General features: G+C 36.5%; 2 protein-coding genes across 3 annotated transcripts in view; one reads left to right on the top strand and one right to left on the bottom strand.

Annotated features, from left to right (window-relative positions):
* Plod (procollagen lysyl hydroxylase) overlaps window positions 1-17,255 on the top strand; it is a 40,687-nt gene that overhangs the window by 19,412 nt on the left and 4,020 nt on the right. Inside the window, exons 1-10 of one of the 2 annotated variants that reach the window (XM_089714465.1) lie at window positions 3,077-3,759; window positions 6,817-7,048; window positions 8,134-8,306; window positions 8,779-8,946; window positions 9,229-9,530; window positions 9,820-9,971; window positions 10,590-10,814; window positions 15,269-15,410; window positions 16,194-16,376; window positions 16,895-16,999. In XM_089714465.1, the coding sequence (XP_089570591.1) occupies window positions 3,693-3,759; window positions 6,817-7,048; window positions 8,134-8,306; window positions 8,779-8,946; window positions 9,229-9,530; window positions 9,820-9,971; window positions 10,590-10,814; window positions 15,269-15,410; window positions 16,194-16,376; window positions 16,895-16,999 (1,749 nt within the window). In that variant the 5' untranslated portion in view covers window positions 3,077-3,692. Of the gene's footprint in view, window positions 1-3,076; window positions 3,760-6,816; window positions 7,049-8,133; window positions 8,307-8,778; window positions 8,947-9,228; window positions 9,531-9,819; window positions 9,972-10,589; window positions 10,815-15,268; window positions 15,411-16,193; window positions 16,377-16,894; window positions 17,000-17,255 lie in introns of those variants that run through there. The other variant, XM_089714376.1, reaches the window with a different exon arrangement.
* LOC149490938 (immunoglobulin domain-containing protein oig-4-like) lies at window positions 12,055-15,260 on the bottom strand. Its single transcript, XM_089714575.1, has 4 exons — window positions 13,849-15,260; window positions 13,696-13,767; window positions 13,316-13,465; window positions 12,055-13,081 (listed from the first exon to the last, which is right to left on the bottom strand). Exons 1-4 carry the CDS (start codon window positions 14,221-14,223, stop codon window positions 12,923-12,925), a joined length of 756 nt encoding a protein of 251 aa, XP_089570701.1. The 5' UTR covers window positions 14,224-15,260; the 3' UTR covers window positions 12,055-12,922.

The following is a 17,255-nucleotide window of genomic DNA, read 5'->3' as shown; positions in this document are numbered from 1 at the left end:
GGCAATTGTATGTATGTATTGTATGTATTTATGTATGTCGGGTTGTATGATAATAGAAAGTAATAATTCTCTCGTATGTACTTTATTTATGTAACAATTGTAAAATAGTAATTAACAGAAAGGATTGTATAGAATGCCGTGTAAAATGTAAATCAAAGATCAAAGGACAAAGATGTCTAATGTCTTCCCGAATAACAGTGTTGCCAGGTGGCTCTGTAAGTTGCACAGATTATAATTTTATAAATGTCCAAATTATGTCGCCAACAGCAATATACCGCAAACTACTCATCTAGAAATGAGAAGCTTAGAAACGGGCAACTTTATTCCACTAGAAAATAACGCAATATTATACATGTACTTCGGCGAGAAAAATTATAAATTTAACCACTTCTTCCTACCGTCAAGAGGACTCAAACGATTATGAAAACGATACCTTGACTTTTTTAAAGGACATGCCTTCAGAGTTCAGCAATTTTGCCCACTATTTAGATATGCCTGTTTTTAATGACATGAAAAAAGTTATAATCGGATATATTGTACGATTCGTAAGAAAAGTTATTAAATGTGAATGAACATTGCTTATCACGTTTAATTTCTTCTGCAAAAGAACATTTCCACAAATTAATTACCTTCCGGAATAAAGGAGGATTAATAAAATATAAAAAAATGTATGCGTGTACTAGAGTACACACGTAAGAAGTGAAACTTCTTTATGACCTTAAAAATGTCACGAGTATGGCGTAACGCAAAAATGTCACGCGTACGGCGTAACGCAAAAATGTCAAACGTACGGTGTAACGCAAAAATGTTACACTAAATTTTTGTCCAACCCCGATAAAGAAGTTTCACTTCAATAAGACGCATACAATATTTGTACCGCAGTAGAATTATTGGTAATAAGAAAAATTTTAAAAGAATACATTACTAAAATTAGATCGTCACATAATTATTATAACTATATTATTTTACAGATCCAAACCTTTATTGGTGATCAGACAATTTTTAATAATTTGGAGGATGAACATCAGAGTTTCGGAAATGATCACAAAATAAATCTTATAAAATTGATAACAGAAGAATACAATATTACTTAACGCTTTCACTACCTTGCCAAAAAATTAACAAATTTACGAAATTTAAACTCAAAACGACATTTTTTTAAGAAAATTGTGTAAATTAAAGGTTTATGAATACGTATGTGCTTATAATTATTACTTTACTTACAAAGCTGTCGAGTCAAACTTCTGTCGTCCCACTCTACCTCCGTTGATGAGACCCGATGGTTCTCTGGCTCATAATGCAAGGGATTAGGCAGATGTTTTTGCCTCATTATTTGCCAACAACTCTCGTCTAAATCCACCTAGTATTGTTCCACCCACACTTCAACATTGTGGCGTTCATATGCCTGACATCCGCATCACGAACAAGGAAGTTTTAAGAACATTGCGTCATCTCGACGAACAAAGCCAGTGGACCTGACGGGATACCAGCTGTCGTTTTAAAAACTTGTGCTCCAGAATTATCTCCTGTTCTTACACGTCTGTTTCGCCTCTCGTTAACGACTGGAGTTGTTCCTAAAAACTGGAAGCTTGCTAATCTGCAGCCTGTCCCAAAGAAAGGCAGTCGGTCAGACCCCACCAACTACCGACCTAGTAGTAAGACTATGGAGCGTATATTGAATAATCGGCTCCTCACGCACCTCGAAACCAACTATCTGTTGAATGATCATCAGTATGGTTTCCGCAATAGATCTACTGGCGATCTTTTAGTGCACGTGACGCATCTTTTAGGAGAAGCTGTTGAGAAGTACGGGGAGGTACTTGCGGTTTCTTTGGACATTTCTAAAGCGTTCGATAAAGTCTGGCAAGCTCCCTTCTTACGGAATTCCAAGCAACCTTACTACACGGATTGCTGACTTTCTGCGGGACCGGTCGATTCGTGTTGTTGTAGATGGTTGCTCGTCAGAGCCTATGTCCATCAATGCCGGCGTTCCACAGGGGTCCGTTCTCTCGGCAACACTGTTTCTTCTTCACATAAATGACATGATTGCTTCGAATATATTCAGTTATGCAGACAACCTGGAACAACCTTTAAAATTTTTCTAACTTCAAAGTGCGGTGCCAACTTCTTTTTGGTTTTTTACGAATTTTGTGGAAAATAATTTTTTTTCGGACGCGATATTTTGGAACAATATAGAACAAACCTAGAACAACCTGGAACAACCTTTAAAATTTTTCTAACTTCAAAGTGTGGTGCCAACTTCCCGGAGGTCAACTTCTTTTTGGTTTTTTACGAATTTTGTGGAAAATAATTTTTTTTCGGACGCGATATTTTGGAACAATATAGAACAAACCTAGAATAACTCAGAACAACCGCCAGAATCGTGATATCTTAAAAGTGCGGTGCCAGCTCTAAAATCGTTTTTTTGACTTTTCTCGAAAAGTTTTAATCTCAGCTGTATGAAATTCTGGAACAATTTAGAACAAACCTAGAACAACCTGGAACAACCTTTAGAGCCAGCGCGCACGAGCAACTTTGTCTCCGCAACTATTTTGTCTCTACACCCATGGGCTAGTATGAAAGTGCGCGCACGTAGCGACACAACTCCCCATACAAATTGATGGGAGAGACAAAATAGTTGCGGAGACAAAGTTGCTCGTGCGCGCTGGCTCTTAAAATTTTTCTAACTTCAAAGTGCGGTGCCAACTTCTTTTTGGTTTTTTACGAATTATGTGGAAAATAAATTTTTTTCGGACGCGATATTTTGGAACAATATAGAACAAACCTAGAATTACTCAGAACAACCGCCAGAATCGTGATATCTTAAAAGTGCGGTGCCAGCTCTAAAATCGTTTTTTTTACTTTTCTCGAAAAGTTTTAATCTCAGCTGTATGAAATTCTGGAACAATTTAGAACAAACCTAGAACAACCTGGAACAACCTTTAAAATTTTTCTAACTTCAAAGTGTGGTGCCAACTTCCCGGAGGCAATAAATTAAGTGCATAATCTAACTTTGTCTATCCTCCTGTTAGAATGGCAACAGGCAACTATTTTTACTGTCAGTTAGAATGACAACAACTGTCAGATATTTTGTGAATTTCTTTTTTTTTTCAGAAAAATATACAAAAATATTGAATTGTGATTCTTAGATACCTACACTAGAAATAAATAATTAAATATGAAATAACAATAAACCTAAAAAATTATCTGTAAGATGAATCATAAATAAAAATATCAGTGTTTCTTTTAATTATTATGAAAATCTACAAACGTATGTACAAAATAAAATAATTGTATACCTACATTCGTTTCATACTATGAAAGTAAATACTCACATAAATATATAAACAACGCACAATGTTATGACTTCCCAGTGCTATTCGCTATACATTTAGGTGTGTGAACGTAAAGCCATAAATCAAAACAGTGACCAAGCGAGTTTGTTGACTGGACGTTATTGTTATTGCTGCATGTAATATAAAACCATATGCGCGGTGAGCTCATAGTCTCACAGCGGCTCGGGAGGAAGCGCGGCTATCTGGTGGCGTGACGCGGCTTCAGTGGCGAGCACAGTTCAGAAGCTTATCGTTTCGGAAGCGGCTAACGCTTTACGATCGCAGCGCCGGCCGGTCGTTCAGTGTTCCCAATTTTACGAGTTCGCTGCGTGCCGTTGAACCGATCGATCTGGAATCATGAGGCTGTTACTGACTTATTTGTGTTTCGTTTTCCTATTTATTCGAATTCACGCTCTGAGTGCAGGTAAATACTTTATATAATTATTATATACTTAATTATTATTGCATAGCCTTTGTATGTGCACTGCGATGATCTGAATAATTATTTTAGATGTATTGTGCAATTACTTTAACAAATTTATTTTTAAATTACATTTAAACTTTATCTGAAACTGAACTCATAAGCTCATATAACATGTACATTACTTAAATGATCAATTGAATATTGTGTGCCACTTTATTGGAACCAATTTATCTATTTCAACATTACATATATCATAGAAGATTTTGAAGTAGTTATTAACAGATAGTTGAATTGTTTTATTATCTCAGTTCATGTATATAATTAATAATATATCATTATGTAACTATAAATTTTTCTGAAAAAGTTTCTTAAAAGTTTATTAATAGAGAAACAATAGTTTGAATAAATGCTGCGGCAAATATCTTTTATAAAGTTTTATATTTTTGTCTATTTTAAACTATTAAGAGTATGGACTATCCGTACTTGAGTATGATACATTAATAAAATAATTTTTTAAATATAAAAAAAATGTTGTGTGGTTTTATGAAAGCACGGTAAAAGTGAAACTGTTCGAACGGGTCCGAACACTGCTTTGTGTAGCGCATGTCGCGTGACGGTCGGCTGCCGAGTAGGTATACCTACTCGGCAGCCGACATGCGACATGCGCTACACAGACCAAAAAGTTTGAGACGATGTAATAAAAGTTTCACAATTCACTTATTGGAATGTTTCACAATTGAACAGAAACTATAACTATAATAATGGATGAGTCACGTAAGATGCTCTTAATGACCGTTGGTGATGAACTTGTGGTTAAAATATGCTGCATAGTCTATATCCATGGTCTTTTTGGGTTACAATTGAATATAGTCTTGTGTCTGATGTCTTAATATTAAAATCCAATACCATTTCTGCTACAAAAGGAGCAAAACATATTTGTTAGCCAATATTCTCAACTATTAGCACATCCCCTTTATGATACACTTTTCACTCTCAGGCACTTCTGTTTCCACTGAATCTGGAAATTATGATGCTCCCAAAGTAACATCTCCTTCTCCGCTTTCTAACAATTCTAACAGATCTTGGTTCCATACCAACAATTATTAAAATAAGGTATTAAGTACAAGAAATAAATATTTCAATGCAAATATAATGTAAAAAGGCAACTTCATAATAGTACATGTAGATTGTAGAGAGAGAGTTATAATGTATATTTTGATTGATACTAAATGAATGTGTCAGCTCAATATGTACATCAATTGATCACCCAAATGAAACTAACTACACTTATCAATGAAGCCCACTGAGAGCTAAATAGCAAGTATTTGGGGCAATGTAATAAAACTGTGAACTGTGCACGCTTTCCTCGCTCGTCAATGTTTTTCTAGGAAATGATTATGTTATGCATATATTTAGAGGCGGAAACTATTTTATCACTACTATAACTATTTTTATTTTTTAACTATTTTATCACTTTTTCATTGGTATAAAATTCTTTAAAACTAGTGAATGAATTGATTTGAATATATTTCATACATGAATTTATAATGTTACAAAATTATTATTTCTTGTAGTTTTCCTCTTATTTTAATTTTATTTAGTTTATGGAAATATCCATGTATTTTATTTATCAGTCATAGATAATGTTCTATATTTGTTAGTTCTGTTAAATAAATTTCCTTCTGCAATAGCTATTGTTCCATACTGAAGTATTATAATTATTGCAATATTATGTACATGTCTGAAAAATAATATGTTATTTGGTAGTTCAAATGTCCCTTTATTATCTAAATTCTAAATGATCAAGCTCGTTGAAATATGACTCATTGGATGGGATGTGTGCTGTTATCATTAAAATGTTGTGTGTTATGCAATATTGTTTTATGAATTTGTTATTTTAATTTGTCGACAAAATAAAACTATGTCGAACCGAAGAAAGCATTGAACAGATAAAGTTCATTTAACTCTGCTAGTATCATTTTTATTTCCTACTTTAAGATTATAAAACATCACTCTTATTGTTAATTATAATAAACAAACAGACGTCTGCTTATGACATACCAGTAGAAGAATCCAAACATTTTGACTTCAATACAATCAATATTTACTGTAATTTCTATAAGCAAATGCAAATTTATATATTCATTGTATTATGTGAGTGAGTTAACTTCTTTTTTTGTTTTTTTAAAAAACTCCTGTGCTCTTTTTACACACTTGAAAAAAACGAGGATGTTCTAAATATGACTTTTGTGAGTTTGTTACCGCAGAACTTTTGATATTCCGATTTGTCCCATTTAAATTTTGTCCAGTCTGACCATTTGAAGGTGATTTAGTTCTTTGTTAAATAAAAATAGTCCGGGATCCATCGCCCATTTTTGCAAGTGAATTACAAATATTAATCACTAACTGAATGTTTTTTTTTGTTCAATCTCAAGATAATTATCTCAATTATTCGAAAAAATATTTGTCCTACAAAATCTATGGTTTGATCAAAGAGTCCCCCTTTCCAATGTGTATCGATAACGAAGTCATCATAAATGATTACTAACCAGCTGATTTTTTTATTTTCACTTATTTAATACTTATATAATTCAACAGACATATTGTCCTACAAATTGCGTAATAAATATTTGAGAACCGTCAAATCAAATATTTTTATCCTTGTTACCTCTGTAAGCTACCACAATCGAGAGTTTCGTACATGAAATTATTGGGCATCTCATCAAAATAAAGCTACTCACGAAAAATTAGCTTGATAGTAATCACTTGCAAAAATGGGCGATGGATCCCGGACTAAAATATTTAAAAAGAACTTAAACATGCTTAAATAAAATCATTGTCACCGAACCTGAACAAGTGTACAAAGTTTGAGTTTGTACTTTTAATATGGGTCAAAATCGATATTAGAGCAGTAGATTACATACAATCATTTATCATACAGATGAAGCTAATAAAAGTGTTTTAAAAAGTATTATATTATTTAACTCCAGATGTATTAAAACATGATAAACTTTATTTCAACATAATTATTTAACAAATGATGTTATTGTTCCACAGAAAATCTATATGTATTGACTGTGGCGACCGAAGACAGCCATGGCCTTCAGCGCTACGAGAGATCAGCGAAAGTGTACGGCATTTCCTACGAGGTGTTGGGAATGGGCGAGGAGTGGAAGGGAGGCAACATGGCGTACCCCGGAGGGGGGCACAAGGTCAACCTGCTCAAGAAGAAGGTGGACGAGCTGATGCAGGGTGAAAACAAAGACATGGTGGTCATGTTCACTGACAGGTGAGCCTAAAGTTTCACATGATTCTAACTACACGGTCATTGTTATACATTTTTTATTTTAGTGGTGCTGCTGATCTTCTCAACAGACTCATTTTTATACCTATTTAAATAGTCTATTGATATTATTTTCATATACACATCTGTAAAAAAAATTAAGTATTTACACGCTTTATATTAGCTTCACCTGTATGTTTGTTTGTTTGTAACCGACTTCTGTGGGCGCGATTTTGACCCACTTTAAACGGCCAGATTTCGTTCAAACTTTGTAGATTTATTGAGGACCGATGACAATACACTAATTTGATAAAATTTTCTATTTTTTAGTTCGGTTTTCTATAAAAAGCGTGTTTTTTAGTTTTTTTTTTTAACTATTATTATTTTAATGGGGTGTTTCATAAAAAATGATTATTGTGAATCAATCTAAATAATGACTTACAACCTTATTCTAAGCCCTTAAATAAAAGTATAAAACAACAGATGATAATGTATATAGTGGTTATGTGCAATCCTATTATGATTACAGTTAATTATTTTACCAAAAGTGTTTTATCAGAAAGAGTTTATCACTGTTATTCTGTGGGGTCAGATGTTTGAACCTAATCATACAAATAATGTACAATTTTTGTCCGTTTGTTTTGGGTTGTTTACTGATAAGGCACTTTTAAACGAATTTTTTTATAATTATTCACTGTTATCATTAACAAATAAATATGTGCTAAAATTTCCTTAGTGTCGATATTCATAACATTCTGAATAAAAAAAATTGTTATTACAACTTATATACAAATTCTTACATTGTATTAGATAATTTTTTTATTATTCTCATTATCACAACATCAATGACATGAAATTAATTAAGTACAATAATGTAAAATGAATGTTTGTTTGTTGGATACGCTAATCGCAAGAACTGCTGTACTGATTTCAAAACTTGTATCACCATTGCATAGCCATACGATCCCAGAGTGCTTGTAGCACTAACGCAAATCTAACATTACGATTAAAAAGTATCGAATAAATAAATGTTTGAGTGTAAATAAGCACCTGCTAGATGTGACATATTAACGCGGGTGTGTTGTGCGCAGCTACGACGTGATATTCCTGGGCGGCGCGGAGCAGATCGTGCGCAAGTTCGAAGCGTCCGGGCGGCGCGTGCTGTTCTCCGCCGAGCCGTTCTGCTGGCCCGAGCCGGCGCTCGCCAAGACCTACCCCGACACTACGGTGCCCAACCCCTACCTAAACTCGGGCGGTTTTATCGGTGAGCCTTTGTGATTGGTGCTTTTTTATGGATTTTTATAGGTGGCACACTTTTATGGATGACCAATACACCCATAAAAGTAAGTTGAGTGTATATAAAGTGTAAAGTACTAGTGTAAAGTTATCAGCTAACTGCGCACCTTCAAAATATACTTTTTCTCCTGCCAAATCTGTCACTGAACTTCTCTTATGGATTCTTTTACGATTGGATCAATTTTTATCCGACTTCAAAAAACAAAGAGGTTCTTTTCACCTAAATCAATTGTTAAAATTCAATCGTTTTCTTGCTTTTTATTTTGGCTTCCTCAAAACTTTATTTTTAAGGTGAATCGATTTTAATGATTTTTTATTTTAATTGCAAGATGATGCCATCTGATTCAATCTGAATGCTGGCGAAGCTAGTGGTTAAAGTTACTTGTATTCTTAGATGTTTAAGTCATCATCATTTGTTTACACTTGATATTATTATTCAGGTTACCTCGAGGATGTGTGGAAGCTGCTGCAGGCGAAGAGCATTGCTGACGCGGAGGACGACCAGCTGTACTACACCAAGCTGTACTTGGACGAGGAGCTGCGCGGAGCCCTCGACATCGGTCTCGATCACACCTGCCAGATCTTCCAGAACCTTAATGGGGCGCTTTGTGAGTATACCATGTACTTCAAATACACTTTAATAGAAATTTAAAATATCTTCAAATTCCATGTAAACGCCCCGAGTTGAAGTGGATATATTTTTTATAAATATTTATAGAGCTTTTTGTCAAAAAACATCCTAAAATTTAATTTTAACTATAACCTATAGGAAGCGATAAAAATAAATGAAATTGTTGCCATGACTTGTAATTATATTTTATACAAGTAAACGTTTTACACATTGAAAATAACCAAGGTAACTTTATGTAATATCTCTTGTTTGTGCGCAGCGGACGTGAAGTTACACACGAATACTACAGCGGGTGAGGACGCGTACTTGGAGAACGAGTTGACGGGCGCGCGGCCGCTCGTGCTGCACGGCAACGGGCCCGCCAAGCTCGCGCTGGGCCGGCTCGCCAACTACCTGGCGCGCGCGCGCGGGCCCGCCCGCTGCGTGCTGTGCGACGAGCGGCGCCGCACGCTGCCCGCCGACCCCGACCTGCCGCGCGTCATGCTGGCCGTCTTCATCGAGCAGCCCACGCCCTTCCTCGAGGAGTTCCTGCAGTCGCTGCTCGACTACGACTATCCGAAGGTACGATGGATCGATTGTGCTGTGTGAATGGGGTGATGTTTGATAAAATATATTATTGGACAGGGTACAATTTGGGTATTGTATCTGGAGGAGTACTCTTAATAAAGTTGATAGAAAATTGAATGATTTTATTAACGTAAATTTAACTAAATTACTCAAACATTTTTATTTTCCAAAAGAAAGGATTTCTGAAAGTTTATTCTTTTCTTTTTAATTGTCACCTACCTAATTTTTTTCATTGGCATTTTCAATCAGAAAAATTATTTACAATCATCATGTTTTGTAACAGAAAAAGTTGGAGCTGGTGTTGCGCAACAACGTGGAGTACCACGAGCAGCAGGTGCAGGCGTGGTTCGAGCAGCACGCGGCGCAGTACGCGGCCGCCAAGCGCGTGCGGCCCGACGACCTCATGTCCGAGACAGACGCGCGCCGGCTTGCGTTGTGAGTGTACACACATACACACGTACATATACACGCCCTTACTGTTCATTGGCCATAAAAAGTATTGGGGGGGGGGCAAGTATCTCGCCTCGCGGCGGTGCTGAAAAAAACTCCGGCTGAGTGGCCAGACAGCCGGAGTCTAGGGCAACTGAGTGAGGAACTTACGGACTATCCGAGCGAAAAAGTATTTATTATTAACAAACCTGTCGGCAAGTGTAAGTGTTTCTTTAGCTATAGATGTTTAGCATTTGCTACATATGCTACTTGACTGCTAACTATTACCAAAATTTGTTTTGAAAGAGTTACACTCGTATATATTCCTTCAAATGTTATAAAGGTATATAACATTTGAAGGAATTCATTTACATCTACAAAAACTCAAATGTGGTTTATATTTTTTTAAAGAAATACAATTCATTTTCTAAACTATATAATGCACATAGCATATAATGCGCATAGCTTCCGTTCCTGTGGGATTTTAGCGATAAAACCTATCCTATGTGTTAATCCAAGTTACCCTATATGTGCCAAATTTCATTGTCATCTGTTCAGAATGAGTAGTATTTGCGTGAAAGAGTACATGCATACTGACATTTGTAATGTTTGTGTAACAAACAGGGAGCGGTGCGCGAACAGCCTGTGCGACTACCTGCTCACGGTGGACAGCGTGGCCCGGCTGACCCCCGCTGCTCTGCGGCGGCTGCTGGCGAGCGGGTTCGACGCGCTGGCCCCGCTGCTGGCGCGCCCCGAGCAGCCCTGGACCAACTTCTGGGGCGCGCTCTCCGCGGACGGGTACTACGCCCGCGCGCCCGACTACATGGGCATTGTTAATGGGGAGCTCCGGTGAGTGCGCGCTCTACACTACACAGTACAAATTGCACACTATACATAACATATTGGACACTACACAGTACAAATTGCACACTATACATAACATAGGATTTTGAGGTAAATTATAAATCAATGCCTAGGTACACAGCGCAGGATATTTACATAAATATGACCGTTACTATAGATTTACTATTATAACAATTTTTTAAATTTGAAATATTAGTTATTTCCTTTTTCTGTTAGAATTTTTTGTTATTAATTTTAAGCTATTGCATAGCTTCTATCGCGGGCCTTGAGCGCGGGAACCGAATCCAGAAATTCCGTAACGAAAAACCTCACGCTCCCCACGGGGACGGGCGCGGAGGTGTAGCTTGAAGGCATAGCATGCAATAGCTTTACCGCGGCAGTCCCCGAGTGCCACACGTCTTTTTTTATTTATTTTTGGCTATTGCTTGTACTTAAACATGGTCATAATTTAAAAAGTTTTTTAGTTCCAAGCTGTTTACGGTGTTAATGGGGTTGTGGAATTTATATTATGTAGTATAATGTAAGAGCTAGATATAAGAAATTGTTCTGCAATCTGTTACTTTACCTATTGATAAAAAATACTCTAACATATTGATCTCGCACATTAATATTTACAAAAATATGCATGGAAATAAACTAAGCAAACATGAGCTTAATGTTATTTTTAGTGTATATTGTAATCAATTAACTGCTTTTAAATATTTTTAACCCAAGTTACTATAATATTCTTTCAATGAGTAAAACTCACTAATACCATGTCATGTCCTACCAGCCTGCAATACCACTTAGAGAATCATATTTATACAAGGAAAATTTAATAAAACATCTATCTTATTACTAACTATATGTATGTATATTTTTAAAACATAATATATTATTTTGCATAACCTCGAAATCAACTATCATATCAATCAGCACTCGTCCACGATCTAATTTATTATTTCAATGACTGATTAACGTCACTTATTCATAGATATTTTTCCTTTATATTCAGCACGATAAATATACATTGTTGCTAAAATCTGTAAGGCATTCTTGTATGTGTCTTAAATTTATAAATACAAAAAAAACAGTAGGTATATAATGAGACATGTTTAAGTTCTTTTGTATTATTTAAGGTGAAGATTTGTTTAAATAAAACACTATTGCATAATAACAACGATTGATTATTTAGTTTCTAACATTACATAGTTACATAACAAGTTATTCCTTATGACATAATACATCTATCTAAAATAGGTACATTGATTTTAAAAGTAGATAATTATTATAAGTTATAAAAATATATTATAGAATACAACTACAGTTAGTATACATGAAATAAATAAATGACTTACATATTTTATAAATTTTGTCTGTGATCGCACTTGTAATAAAATAATTTGTTTAACATTGAATATAATAATATACTTACGCTATATGACATGTTTTTTTGCTATGAACTATTCTACATAAGCTACTTTGATTAATCATACAAACTAAATATTATAAAATTACATCAAAATGTTCATAAATATTTAAATCAAAATCACTTTGAAATGTGCGTCACATTATATCTAACATACATACAATTTTGGGCATATATTAAACTATTACCTAGACTAAACAAACATTGATGCAACTCTAGGGTTTGGTTAGGTTAGTTATTGCAGATCATTCGGAAAGCTGTCTTGGAATATCATACTTCTAAATGACCAAGATTTACGTAACATAATGGGTGGTGTCTTAACTTACACAGAGCGATAGATGCTAAGGATCAGGTTAGACTGCAGAGGAGTCGTTCGAGCTGAAGGGTTCATAGGTGGAGCTTATTTACGCCCGATGTTAATTATAATCTTACCTTATTCAAAAAGCCTCTAACAGAAAAATGCTGGACCAAGTTAGATCCAACATTTTTCTGATAAAAGCTCTTATCTTCCAATCGAAGTATTTTTTTCATTGGCATGCAAAAAATACTTAGAAATCGATGGCATCATGGCATAGATAGTGAGATACATTATTAATGTCGGGCGTTAGACGATATAGATATAGAGATATGGGGATGACTGATGATGACGTATGAGATGAGTGATGACTGGTGGGGGTGGTGGGGGTTAGTCGAAGGCGATGGAGAAGTCAGTCTTGAAGGAGCGGCGGTCGATGGAGTACATGTTGTCGGCGGTGCACTCGTACACGCCGGCGTCCATCTGCGTCGCCGGGTCGATCTCGATCTTGGACTTCACGCGGTCCTCGTCGATCAGCCACTCGTGGATCTGTACCGAATATGTCTAGTTCATTCTCATTCATTCGATCCCCTGAGAGGCTTAGGGATAGATAATAATACATGTGTGCGAATAGCTAAGCGAATAGCAAAGCAAATAAAGTACAAGTAAACGCGACAAAATGCGGTATAATGTTAGTTATACGCATCGCTTTTCGCCTCGCTATGAATTTCAACTGCAATGAAATTCCCAAGGAAATATCTCAAATATAAAGGTTTGACTCACATGCAAGTTGTGGTGCGCGAAGATCTCGACGCCGTCCTTGAACCATGTGATCTGCGGGCGCGGTTTGCCCTTGGCCGTGCACAGGAACGCGATCTTGTGCCCCAACACGTATTCAAAATCGAAGTGCGATGCGAGCAGGATCTTCGCGCCCTACACACACACACAACACATTACACGTCGTTCAATAAAACGCTGCCACCATTTAGTCGATTATTTTTTAAAGTATTGCAGAACAACATTATTAATATTCAACATAAAATATAAGAATCAAAAAATAGCAAAACATCCATCGCAAAATGTGCTTCACGATCTCTAGCATCGTAATGAAATATAATTGATGTCGCATCGGAGCATACAGATTTAATTGAGTAAATACTCACATCATTGTTGTTGTAGTACTGGTCCGACTCGGGGTCTCGGTACTTGCCCGTTATCGGCAGGCCGATTTGCACCTGGGGGATACGATAGGATTAGTAAGGGTTTCCCCGAGAGTGGCGAAGCGTGTGTTGTGTAGTTGTGTATGTATGGGGCACCTTGGACTTGTTCCGGGAGCGCGTGCGGCCGCGGCGCGCGGCGGCGGGCAGCAGCGCGCACGCGAGCAGCGCGACCAGAGCGAGCCTCAGCAGCATGCTGTATTGTTTGCTCGGTGCCAGTCTTACGAATGCCCCTCGCGCCGCGATCAATTGGCTAATGAGAGGTGGCTGCCGGCTCCCCTTCGCCGTACCAATTTCCTTTGGAGCAGCTCTAACAATCGGGTCATTGAAACGCGGGCTCCAAGGATGCCACCTATTGCCAGAGTACCTGCCCTGACTTGCGTGATCGACTATGGGGGACATGTTTACGTAAGAGACGTTGCACCGGCTGCTGTTCGAATCATCAATATTAATGTATTTTTGTTCTAGCCTCATAAAATTTGAACTAACGGACAAATCTCATAATGCGCCTTGCCTTTCTCTTGCGTGCTTTGTCTTCTAATTAGAACACATTAATTAAAAGCAACCCTCAATAGGATTTCTAAAGATCAATTTCAGGCGTCTCTGTTCAACATTTTATCATTAAATACGAAATAAATATTGTTTTCTTGTAAAAATCAAAGTTACAACTATTAAAGTTTATTTATGACTTGTAAAACGTTATAAGAATGAATTCCCAGCACTGATCCTTAAGGTACGTAGAGTAGTTATTGTAATGGGTTCGACGCAATAGGTGTAGTGGCGACGATTTGCTCCCGCATACATAATGACTCCGCGATGATAGCTCTTGAGATGAAAATAACATAAATTTTCCACTGTAGATAATAGTTCAATGTTTGTTTATTTTATCGCCTACAAGTACCTACAATATTTTAATATCGCGTTAATTTTATTTTATTCACACAAAATATTTTCTAATCACATCGAACAACAATGATAACATATTCGTTTTAAATAGCCTGTTGTCCTGTTCATGCGAAATTCATGTTAGTAATTTTTCAACAGTTTAGTTTTTTTAGCAAAAGAAAATATAACCGCTCATGTTTTCTTATTGTATTTAATCTGTAATATGATAAATATTCGACTTACATAATATAAATATAAATACATAACTTAATATGTAGTATTCTAGTCTGAAACTTTAATAAATATCATGCACCTGTAGTGAGAGCTAAAGGCATTATTGTTGTTATTTCTTTTTAAATTAGACGACCAGCCATTGGAGTTTAATACTTATACAATTCTATACATATAATAAAACCATTTTTGTATTTATTTATTAATATCTCTGCAATATGGCTATTGTAAAGATCACAATGATTATTAATATTTTTATTTGTTTCTAATTGCGTCGATCACGTAACACCATAAGTAATTAAATTTTACCAACAAATGATAATTTTAATTAAAATTTAATTCTACGAAGAAAACCTTTGCTGCCGAAGTAAGCCATAAGCTAGAGTACTTTTAATTCACCCAGGGGTATCTGGAACGTGCCGTTCATCACGAACTGCTACCTGCTGAACATGGAGCTGTTCCGCAAGCCGGCCTACAAGGGCGTCACCTACAGCAAGGAGGGCGTCGACCCTGACATGGCCTTCTGCGAGAGCCTCAGGAATCTTGTGAGTATTAGCCTTGGATCACACTGCAAGATTCTGCGGGTATAACTGGAATTTAAAGATGAAAAACTTGCAGTCAAATTTTTACAGGTGATCCATAGCATATTGCTCAATATCAATTTCATCTAAAAACATATACCTGTTGAATAGAGAAGTGGTATCTTTCTGATATATTGTAATTTGATTATTTTATAATTTTCTGTTTCTGTATCATTTCATAATTGCATTTAAATTTCCCTGCGTATGTATGATACATATATTGTAAATTTTAAACATCTTAGAGTATATTATTCTTATTGTAATTCCCCTTTTTTATCTAGACCCTTTATTGACGTTTAGTACTATAATATAACTTCCTGTCTCAATTGGGTATTGGGTACTAAATTATTATAGTACTTGAATATGTCATCCATATGAAATATGAGTATATCTTGCAAATGTTTACGGTGTTGATGGCGATGCTGAGCGCTTAACGTCAGCTGGCTTGTTCAGTCATATTTGAAAATGTATGTAGTAGATACGGTTGTAGGATATAATGATGTGTCGTACTATAATATGACGATGACCCGTACTATAACATAAAATTCTCGCGGTACAATGTTAGTAACCATACTCCTCCGAAACGGTTTTACTGATTCTCATGAAATTTTGTGTGCCCATTGGGTAGATCTGAAAATCGGCTAACATCTATTTTTCACACCCTTAGTGATAAGAGTGAGGCAGAACAACGGACGGCTAGTAATATGTTAAACATGGCGATGACTCGTATACTCGTTCCACATTCAGGGCATAATGATGCACGTGAGCAACGAGGAGGACATGGGGTACCTGGTGGACCCCGAGTCGTTCGACACGAAGCGGACACACCCCGACGTGTACCAGCTGCTGCACAACCGCCGCGACTGGGAGCGCCGCTACATCAGCCCCGACTACTGGCGCAACTTCGACGACGGCAAGCAGCACAGCATGGTGAGCGGACAGACAGACAGACAGACAGACAGACGCAAACACGTGGACCCCAAGTTACAGGCTGTCCTAGTTTGGGGTCCAAATGTGACATGTTTGTACCTAACCCACAAATTGTTCAATAAATGGTTATAATTAAAAAAATAAATAAACACCAACCACCCACAAAAAGTTAGACACTTAGCAAGTTTACAAGAAATATAAGGAAGCTTGATAAGTATTAAACTTAGCCCTCGAGGATCGCAAAATTAATTCTTGGACAAAAATGTTGTAAAAAGTAGAAAGTGAGAACAAAACATACACACAATTTAATGCTCCCGTTTTACACAGGTAAAAAATAAGTTTTTCAAAAGACTAATATGTAATTGATAATAATTAAAAACTAAGAGAAATTTTTGAAATATGTTTCAAAAAAACGTACAAAACGAATCATAAAAACTGACAGATTGCTACAGCCAACATGTTTTCTGCTTTAAAAATGAAACTGATAATGCTAAGAAATAATGTGTGTGTATGTCCAGCCGTGCCCCGACGTGTACTGGTTCCCGCTGGTGACGGAGCGCTTCTGCGCGGAGTGGATCGACATCATGGAGGCGTACGGCAAGTGGAGCGACGGCTCTAACAAGGTACGTTGTTATCCGTGTCTTTTATGTATATGCTACAGTCACAACCCTGAACCAGTCAATAACCTTATTGACCGGTTAAATTAGTCAATAAGGTTATTGACTAATTTTACTGGTTTTACCGGATTTTATATGACAAAATCAGTCAATTAGCCGGTTTACACGTACGCTCTTTCGCGCGCGATTCGGCTTTCACGCGGGAAAGAGCGAGCATTTAAACGATGACAGAGAGAACGAGATTGCGCGTCCACTCCGCACA

Source organism: Colias philodice, chromosome 1, assembly GCF_061535455.1.
Source record: "Colias philodice isolate Cphi_HAF_F1 chromosome 1, ilColPhil1 Martin Lab GWU primary, whole genome shotgun sequence".
In the NCBI taxonomy this organism is placed as follows: domain Eukaryota; kingdom Metazoa; phylum Arthropoda; class Insecta; order Lepidoptera; family Pieridae; genus Colias; species Colias philodice.
Note: the sequence above shows the minus strand (reverse complement) of the source record. Positions and strands in the feature narration are given on the sequence as shown.

Coding starts and splice junctions, on each gene's coding strand:
- LOC149490938 (XM_089714575.1), bottom strand. CDS start 14,223: ATGAGGCTAGAACAAAAATACATTAATATTGATGATTCGAACAGCAGC. Junction 13,768..13,848: donor GCTCCCGGAACAAGTCCAAG/GTGCCCCATACA, acceptor CGTATCCCCCAG/GTGCAAATCGGCCTGCCGAT. Junction 13,466..13,695: donor AGTACTACAACAACAATGAT/GTGAGTATTTAC, acceptor GTGTGTGTGTAG/GGCGCGAAGATCCTGCTCGC.